General features: G+C 32.8%; 1 protein-coding gene across 3 annotated transcripts; it reads left to right on the forward strand.

Annotated features, from left to right (window-relative positions):
• The first annotated feature begins 5,147 nt into the window (after positions 1-5,147).
• On the forward strand, positions 5,148-9,650 carry LOC127729154 (integrase/recombinase xerD homolog). 3 transcript variants are annotated; one of them, XM_052236827.1, is made up of 3 exons: positions 5,148-6,037; positions 8,072-8,224; positions 9,605-9,650. In XM_052236827.1, exons 1-3 carry the CDS (start codon positions 5,227-5,229, stop codon positions 9,619-9,621), a joined length of 981 nt encoding a protein of 326 aa, XP_052092787.1. In that variant the 5' UTR covers positions 5,148-5,226; the 3' UTR covers positions 9,622-9,650. The 3 variants fall into 3 exon arrangements, with proteins under 3 accessions (XP_052092787.1, XP_052092785.1, XP_052092786.1); XM_052236825.1 differs by lacking the exon at positions 9,605-9,650 and having other exon boundaries at positions 8,072-9,560; XM_052236826.1 differs by lacking the exon at positions 9,605-9,650 and having other exon boundaries at positions 5,148-5,647; positions 8,063-9,560.
• The last annotated feature ends 375 nt before the right edge of the window (positions 9,651-10,025 follow it).

The raw sequence follows: 10,025 nt of genomic DNA on the forward strand, positions 1-10,025 counted from the left end.
GGTTGCATTAAATAGTTTTCTCCCCTGGAATGTTTTAAATTTACTGCATGTAGATTCAACTCATTAACCTTATATAGAAAAGTACTAGGGTCTTTTTTTTTCAAAGTTCTTACTGTATGCCCTTGAAATTTAAGTCATGGTCAAAGGTCAAGTCCTAGATAAGAAAATCAAGGTGAAAGGTTGATGTTCTAGATATTGACCTTGGCTATAACTATATACTGGTACAAGTTAGAACCATGGGGTCTTTTGCATTAGTTGAGGAGACATATTATCTTGAAAAAGTCATTTAGAAGTGATCTTGTCTAAATTACATGGAAGTACCCATTTTTGCGCTAGAAACAATATATTTTTGAAATCAGTGTGAACAACATGGTGAAGTGATACATCATATGAAACTGGAAGTGATCTATTGGTAAACAGGAAGCAACAAATCATCTCCATTTTTTCATTAAAACGTATATAGAAACAATACGTTTTTGGAATCAGTGTAAAGAAAACTATTATTTTACATCAGAAATGACTTTGAATAAACATGATAAACTGGAAATTGCTAATTATCTCGTTATTTCCTTTAAAAAAAACACCATAAATTTTCGTTTGGAATCCGACTGTAAGATTTATATTTTCATCCAAATTTTCTTATCAAAAGACAATTTGAGACAGGTGGAAAGATCTCCAATTTTTCTCTTAACAATTGGTTTATATTTTTTTATAGAATGTTAGTTCATTACTTAAATATGTGTACCTAGCTTTTATTTACAGTAGAGAAATTTTGCAGATTTTCCAGCTGGTGTTGATAATCTACTCTTGAATAATAATTAGTTTTAAGTAGTTGAATTTTTATTTCATACATTTTGTAAGTAACATGTATACTACCAACGAATGAAATTAATATTTTTTTCCCATATATTAAAGACACAAGCATCTATTTTGTCTCAATGAAGTAATACTAAGGAAAACAAAAGCATAGGGATATCAGTATTTTTCTTATTTTTCAGTTCAATAATCATTCACATACATTGACATATTGCTGAAACTTATATAGATCTGTTATATTTTCTGATATGCAAGCAGAAATTCATCCTCATTTTCCAACATGTACAGCGCACTTGTTTTTAATTCGATGTATGAAGATTTGATGGTCATTCAAAAAACCCATGAGTATTTCTTCAAATTTGTCTAATTGTTGGTTGTAGTTGGTGGATGTTCATGTAAAACTGATAATCCTAAGTCCGTCCACTTTTGTTCCTGTTCAGTAAGTGTTTCGTTGGTTGGTCCATTATCTGGTTCTAGTTCGGGTAATTCCATCTGTGGAACATTAATATCTTCCATTGGTAATTTATCTTTTCTCCATTCTTCATCCACTAAATCCATTAATCTTCCGTCTCTACAAACTTCACTGTCCATTTCATTTGTCTAGAAAAAGTAAAAACATTCTTAAAAATAACTCAAACATACAAAAAATAAATGTTGATTTCTGAGATATATCATAATACATAATGCATATTAGAACATTTTAAAAAATAAATATGAAAAAGATAGCACAACTTTGATCAATTTAACAAATTAAAGATGAGGTTCTTACACCCCATTTCAGCACAGAAAATCAAAGCCTGCTATGCTGTAGGGGTTTTACATTGTTTAATAGGGCAATTAAAAGCTGTTTGATGTACTTGTCTGGTATTGCAAATTTATAAAATAAGATATTCCAAATGCTTGAGAGCATAAAAGGTTAAACATTTCTATTAATTATCAATGAAAATTTAAACATGTTAAAGTTCAACATTTATTGAATTCAGCATTTGAACACATATCGACAATTATGTGTTATTAAAACAACAGCAGGCACTGATTTAGATGCCCCTCTCTAATAAAAGAAAAAAAAATTAAGTTTATAGGTAAAATTACAGCCATTTTTGGTCCTCTAACTTCCAATTCTCAGGAGTGCTCCCCCAAAATAAACAAACTTAAAGAATGCATCAGCTATTTGACAAATCTAGTCAAAATTACTCTCATGAAATAGTGTAATATAACTTATGGTCCATTGTTAAAAATGTCAAAAACATATATGACAGGGTATGCATCTTTTGAATATATTCAGAGGGTGGTAAAGGGTTATTTTCGTGCAGCCGTGAAAAAGGTTCGTTATTTACTGTGTTTCATGAAATAGGTAAAAAGATCAACGTGCAAGAAATTTTTAATAGTTCGTTCATCGTGAAATGGCAATTTTATTTCGCGTTCTTTCTTGCAGATACCCCCCTTTACGCCCCTCTATTCAAAATATATATGAAAAGGGTGGTGAACTGGATGTCTCCTACCACAAAGGATTGAAGTGCTACGACAAAAAAGAGGAGTGTGTCCTGTTCAGTGATTCAACAGTGATGCAAATGAGTGCAATTTATTTTTATGTGGTCATCAAGTAGTGACAGAATTTTTTTTAATTTATTTCTTCAAAATATATATTGTGTTATTTGTATTTGTTCCTTGGTTGATTATCCTTACTAAATTTTATCACATCGGTGCATACAGTACTTACTACTACTTATTCTTTTAATTATAAAAATTCTTCCACGAATGTGTTGTTTAATTTTACACTAAAAATATTTGGGTAAATAATTCGTATTCTTTGCCAAGGGAGGTAATTTCTGGGGTTACACTAAAGGCCTGAACGTGGACCTTAAACGACCTGAATAGACCTGAAGATATACTACTCGATTTATTCAAATTACAATTACTTTTTTACTATTCAAAGGATTTTCTCCAAGTCAGAATTTTATAAAAGGTAAAGATCCACGTGATAATAAAGATAAAATGTTTTAAATAAGAAACAAATTATTGATTCCAAAACTCGGACCTGAACGAAGAAATGAAAAGACATGAACGGACATGAAATTCTACGATCAGACATATTCAAACTTCACTACTAATGTTACTGAAAATATAAAAAAAGCCAGAACATCTATGTACAGTCTTATGGGTGCAGGATTACATGGGGAAAATGGATTAGACCCTGAAACACTAATTTCCTTATTTAGAACATATATCTTACCAGTTTTGACCTACGGCCTAGAAATCTTGATACCATCAGGTAAAAACTTAGATATTATACAACAACAACATAAAAGGTGGATTAAACAGATTTTATCTCTCAAACTAAATGTGGCTGACCCGGCTGTCTATTTATTATCAGGCCTTTTACTCCCACTTGAAGCAGAGATCCATATTAAAATTATAACACTATTTGGGAATATAACCAGAGCTGAAAGATCGTCCTTAGAGTGGAGAATAGCGAAACGTCAACTTCAAATTAAAACCTACTCAAGCAATAGCTGGTTTATTAATCTGAAAAAGATATGTGGCAAATATGACATCGTAGAGTTAGAACAGTATCTTGAAAAGCCATTAACAAAAATTGAATGTAAGAGGTTTATAACCAAAAAGATTCACAAGTACTGGGAGGATGCCATAAAGACCAAAATGAAGGGGTACTCAACCTTAAGATATCTTGAATGTGAATATGATATTGGCAGAATCCATCCTTCACTTAAAACAATAAGTGCAAATATAAATGAGATAAAGAAACTGTCTATTTGCTCCAAATTAGTCACAGGAACCTACATACTGCAATCTAATATTAAAAGCGGAATATTCAAATTATGCAACAAATCCGATGTGTTGACTCTGTAATAAAGCTGATGAAACTATTGAACATTTTATCCTACTGTGTGAAACAACATCACAAATAAGAACATCTCTTATCGGCAAAATACTACACGAAGGTAGTCTAGTTTTAGCAAGAGAAAGCCTGCAAATTCCTATTGACCTAATAACGTTAATAATTAACCCTTATTATTACTTCTCAAAGAAGATGTGCAAGGATATAGAAGACCGAGTCGGTAATCACTTGGTACCGCTATGCCGCCAACTGTTATATTCACTTCATTCCAAGCGCTATGATGTGTTGACAAAAATTGATACAAAAGCAAACAGAAAATGAAGAAATGTGAATTCATTTTTGTTATAATATATATATATATGTTGGGGTACACATGGATCTCCCTCTTTTATTAGTTTTAAAGTCTATTAAATTTTTTTTTACGGATTGCATAAACGGTGTTAAAAATTATAATAATTGTACTTTTTGTCTTTATTGTTAACTTATTTTTAAAATTAAGTTTTATCATTTTAATTGCATTTGAAATATTTTTAACACTGTACGTCGTGGCGTGAACATGTATATTAAATAAGATAACTTTATGTACGAACTATTGTGAACCATAAATTGAACTGTGTATATACTGGTGGAGGAATCTCATTGACGGAACTACTTTCCTCTATACGGAGGTGTGCCTTGATTGGCAGAAATTCGTTTACAGATTACAAACGGTTTTATTTTTTCAATGAAATTCAATATATTAATAATATTTTAAAAGAAATTGTGAAAAATATTATTGTGGTGTCAATGTTAATTTTTTCATTTTACAAAATCAAAAGTTGAAAGACTTCCATTGAATATTTAAAAAGTAATTGAAGTTTGAATAAGTCCAACCATATATTTTCAGGTCCGTTTGAATGGAAATGTATTTATAAAGGTTACTCGGGAACACGTGTATTTGTTTACTTTTAACACGTGTGTTTAAATCAAAACATGTTTATGTTTAATTTGATTGGACCATCAGTAAGTTATTACCGGTTTAAGTTATATCAATCATGATAACTTCATGCTAGAATTTTAGCGCTAAAATTATAATAAGATATCTAGAATTGTCATTCGAGGTTCGCCTATCCGACAGAAAGGTTCGTTTTTTCTTAAATCGCCACTTGGTAAAATGTCCGAATCTTCTCCACGTCTGGAATTGAATGAAGACATACTACTCGAAGGAGATAATAGTTTACCGCCACCTAATATTCATAAAGCAGCTGATAAGTCGTCTGATTTGGTAGATACTGTAGAGCTTTTTAAGACAATTTTAGACAGCAAGTTAGGTGAGTTGAAATCTGAACTCATACAAGAACAAGATTGCCTTAAGAGAAAAATTAAGGAGGACGTCACTCTAAAATTTAAGGGGGAAGGAAACAGAATTCAGTACACCTTTAACGAGGAATTATTAGACACTGTTAATAAACTTTCAAAATTCATCCCTAACTCCAATACTCAAGCCTATAGATTAGTTCTTGACATAACTGATAAGATCAAAAGCCGTAATAAGAAAATACGCATAGCTGATGCTTCCCCTGCTGGTTGGGGAACCGTTAGGGAATACGAATCCAATGCCGTGGCTTCAGATTCTGAAGATGAGAGAAAGATACGACAAGCTGAGACCAGAGCTATCCGTACCTCCAAGGAGAAGTCAAAATCTCGCCAGCAACCTTACCCAAAAAATCCGCCTCGTCAACAACCTGCGGAATCTTATGGTAACCCTGCTTACGCTCAGCATTATCAACGTAATCAGCAACAGCCCTTTCGTGGGAGCTTCGCAAGGCGTGAGCCTTGCTCAATCGACACGTGCCACTACTGCAAGCAACAAGGCCACTGGAGAAAAAACTGTCCTCTTCTCGCCAGTCTCAGGTCATCCAACAGCAACTCCACAACCTACCAGAAGTAGTAAAGTAGGGCCTGAACGTCACTCTCCAGTCATTGTGAATGATAAGTATTTAGACACTATTAATGACCAATTTTCTACATGTTTTGTTGATAACGATTATATAGAATCTTTTTTAGATCAAGTTCAATATTTTGAAAATTGTCAGTCATATGATAAATTTAAAGGGGTGAAAGGTAGATTAGCTTGTCATGTAAAGTATTGGGAAAATATAGGTGCTTGTCCTTTTGTGCTTGATACAATAAAAAATGGTTATGTTATTCCATTTATAGATACACCTTTTAAAATGTACCACAGAAATAATAGATCAGCACGGCAGAATACTGAATTTGTCACAAAGTCAATTGAAGATTTAGTTCAAATAGGTTGCGTAATTAAAGTGCCTTTTCAACCATATGTGGTAAATCCATTGAGTGTTGCTACTCAAAAGTCCGGTAAGAAACGACTTATTTTAGATATGAGTCAATTGAATAAACACATAAAGCGCGAAAAAATAAAATTTGAGGATTGGAAGTTAGCTATACAATATTTTGACAAAGATATGTATCTGTTTAAGTTTGATTTAAAATCTGGTTATTTTCACTTAGACATATGCTCACAGCAACAGACTTTCTTAGGTTTTCAGTGGGAAGGTCAATTTTATTGCTATACTGTTTTAGCTTTCGGAATTACTACCGGTCCGTACATTTTTACTAAATGTTTGAGGCCACTAGTAAAATTTTGGCGTGGAAACGGTATAAAAGTTGTTTTGTATTTAGATGATGGATTTGGCATGAGTCCAGATGAAAATACATGTAATGAGCAATCGTCCTTCGTAAAAAGGTCTTTGATTGATGCTGGTTTCCTTATTAACGAGGAGAAGTCTGTTTTTAAACCTGTTACCGAGTTAGAATGGTTGGGAATAGTTTGGAACTCGAAAGAATACAAATTATCTATTACTCAACGTCGAGTTGACGATTTGATTTTCTCATTGAATGTAATTTTGGCTAAATTTCCCTATGTTACAGCTAGATCTTTAGCTCAGGTTGTAGGTAGAATTATTTCTATGACTCCCGTAATCGGAAATGTGGCTAGAATTATGTCAAAGTTCTGTTACATGGAAATTGAAAGTAGAATTGGGTGGGATATTCCCATTACAGGGTACAAACCCGTCGAGGTTTTATCAGAGTTAAAGTTCTGGTTAGAAAATGTCACCATGATTAACTATAGTAATTTATGTCATTACAGTAAATCTTCTGTTGTCATATACTCAGATGCTAGTAATATTGCCGCTGGTGCATACACCGTTGAATTAGAAAATAAGATTTTCCATAAGATGTGGACATGTAGTGAAACGGTACAAAGCTCCACATGGAGAGAGCTGAAAGCTATAGAGTTGGCCCTTTTTTCTTTTAAGAATAGTTTCACAGGAAAAACTATAAAGTGGTTTACTGACAATCAAAATTGTGTCAAAATTGTTAATTCGGGAAGTATGAAAGAAAATCTTCATGTTATAGCAAAATCTATTTTTTCATTTTGCATTCAAAAAGGAATATCAATTGACATTCAATGGATTCCCAGAAAAGAAAATGAAAAGGCTGATTATATCAGCAAAATGGTTGATTTCGAGGACTGGGGAGTCACACATATATTTTTCAATTTTTTAAATGATATGTGGGGTCCTTATTCGATTGACAGGTTTGCAAGTGTCGAAAATAGAAAAGTTATGAGATTTAACTCCTTATTTTGGCAACCTGATTCTGAAGCAGTTGATGCATTTTCTAAAGTTTGGACCAATGAAAATAATTGGCTAGTTCCACCAATTAATCTTGTGATACGATCGATTAAACACATTATAGCTTGTAAAGCTCGAGGCACGTTAGTTGTGCCTAAGTGGATTTCTGCTGCTTTCTGGCCTTTGATATTCGACATCTGATTTATCAAGATTACGTAAAAGATGTTATTGTGTTTAAAAATACTGATGGTATTTATAAGCAAGGTTCGAATAAGAATACGATATTCGGAATTGAACCGTTTGGTTCGCCAGTTTTGGCTGTTTTGCTAGATGCATCTTAGACATGGCCCTAATATATATAGATATATTTTAGCAGGCATGGTCTGTTTGTGACATGGCCCTAATATATATATAGATATATTGTAGCAGTCATGGTCTGTTTGTGACATGGCCCTAGTATATGTATATTGTAGCAGGCATGGGTGTTTATGTTGACATGGCCCTAGTATCGGTAATGATATTGTAGCAGGCTTGGTTTTTTATTTGACATGGCCCTAGTATCTATAATGATATTTTAGCAGGCATGGTAATTTGTTTTACAGTTTATGGCCCTAGTATCTATAAAGATATTGTAGCTGGCGTTGAAATATTTGAATATATATTATATTTTACTGTGTACAGAAATCTGAAATATGCTAATAATTCGTCCTCTGTATATGTATATAAAATGTTATTGCAATTTTACGTTTTTCAGATATTTTTTCAGTAGGACATTGGTCAGACTTTAATTCACAAGTTGCCTCTAATAATGATCTCAGCAGTTTGTTCAAACAGTTACCAGAATTCCTTCTTTCGTCCAAGGCTGCGAGTACTCAGAAGAAATATAGATATGCCTTCAATTCATGGTGTAAGTGGACTAGTCAATATTCTTTTTCACCATTGCCAGCATCTCATTTACATATTTCTTTATATTTAATTCATTTGTCTGAAACTGCAAAATCGGTTTCAAAATTAAATGATGCTTTTTACGCCATAAAATGGGCACATAAATTAGCTGGCGTTGCTGATCCCAGTGAAAATAATCTAGTTGCATCTGTTCTTGAAGGGGCTCATAGAAAAATAGGTCATTCAGTTGTCAAAAAAGAACCTATCACACCGCATATTTTGAAAAATATTGTATGTAAATATGCTAATAATACTTGTAATTTAAAAGATGTAAGAATAGCATGTATGTGTTTATTAGCCTATGCTGGCTTTTTAAGATTCTCCGAGTTAGCTAACTTGAGAAGGTCTGATATACAGTTTTCCCCTACTTACCTTACACTTCATTTAGTCAAGAGTAAAACTGATGTATATAGGGAAGGGAAAGATGTTGTCATTTCAAAAACAGGGAATATTACATGCCCGGTAGATGTACTTCAGCGTTATCTAAAGTTAGCTAACATTCCTGAAGAATCGAATGATTTTATTTTTAGATCTATTTGTTATTGTAAATCTTTGAATATATACAAACTTAGAAAGAGTAGTCATATTTCTTACACCAGAGCCAGAGAGTTATTGTTATCTGCACTTGACAGTTTAGGTCTTGATAAAAAACAGTTTGGCTTACATAGTTTGAGGTCAGGAGGAGCTACTGCCGCGGCAGAAGCTGGAATAGATGACCGGTTGTTTAAGAAACACGGGAGATGGAAAAGTGATAAAGCCAAAGATGGTTATGTTAAAGAGAGTATACTCAACAGATTGTCAGTATCTAAGAATTTAGGATTGTAATTTATATTGTTTGTCCCCCCTTTTTCTTTATGTCCCTTTCTTTATCAATCGAAGCTTTCTGTGCTGTCGGGGCGAGCTGATAACCAAAAACTGTGTTGAGTTTTTACTTTGTAAATGCTTTATGTTCGTTTGAAGTATTGAATAAGAACATAAATGTATTTATAAAGGTTACTCGGGAACACGTGTATTTGTTTACTTTTAACACGTGTGTTTAAATCAAAACATGTTTATGTTTAATTTGATTGGACCATCAGTAAGTTATTACCGGTTTAAGTTATATCAATCATGATAACTTCATGCTAGAATTTTAGCGCTAAAATTATAATAAGATATCTAGAATTGTCATTCGAGGTTCGCCTATCCGACAGAAAGGTTCGTTTTCCCACCCACCCACCCCTTTTATTAAGACTTCATAGGAATGTGAATCAGTATGTTATGTAGAAAATAGTTGATAAAATACATGTATGTAAATCGAAATGATTTTTTCTTCAACTTATAGAACATTTTTCTATTGTAGATTGTGTTTATATGTGATGGCAGCGGTCGATGACAGCAAATTGGACATTTGTTTATTGTTTATAATAAATATAAGCTTTCTGTGCTGTCGGGGCGAGCTGATAACCAAAAACTGTGTTGAGTTTTTACTTTGTAAATGCTTTATGTTCGTTTGAAGTATTGAATAAGAACATAAGGTCTTTTCATTTCTCCGTTCAATCAGGTCCACGTTTTGGCATCAAAAAATTGTTTTTTATTTGAAACATTTTATTTCCAATAAAATGTGGATCTTTACCTTTAAAGAAATTCTAATTTGAAGAAAATCCATTGGAAAATGAAATAGTAATTGTAATTTGAATAAATCGAGTCTTACATCTTCAGGTCTTTTCAGGTCTTTTCAGGTCCACGTTCAGGTCTTTAGTGTAACCCAATTTCTGGTGTCT

This window comes from Mytilus californianus, unplaced genomic scaffold, assembly GCF_021869535.1.
Source record: "Mytilus californianus isolate M0D057914Y unplaced genomic scaffold, xbMytCali1.0.p SCAF_2, whole genome shotgun sequence".
Lineage (NCBI taxonomy): Eukaryota > Metazoa > Mollusca > Bivalvia > Mytilida > Mytilidae > Mytilus > Mytilus californianus.

Coding starts and splice junctions, on each gene's coding strand:
- LOC127729154 (XM_052236825.1), top strand. CDS start 5,227: ATGCTTCCCCTGCTGGTTGGGGAACCGTTAGGGAATACGAATCCAATG. Junction 6,038..8,071: donor TGTTGCTACTCAAAAGTCCG/GTAAGAAACGAC, acceptor TACGTTTTTCAG/ATATTTTTTCAGTAGGACAT.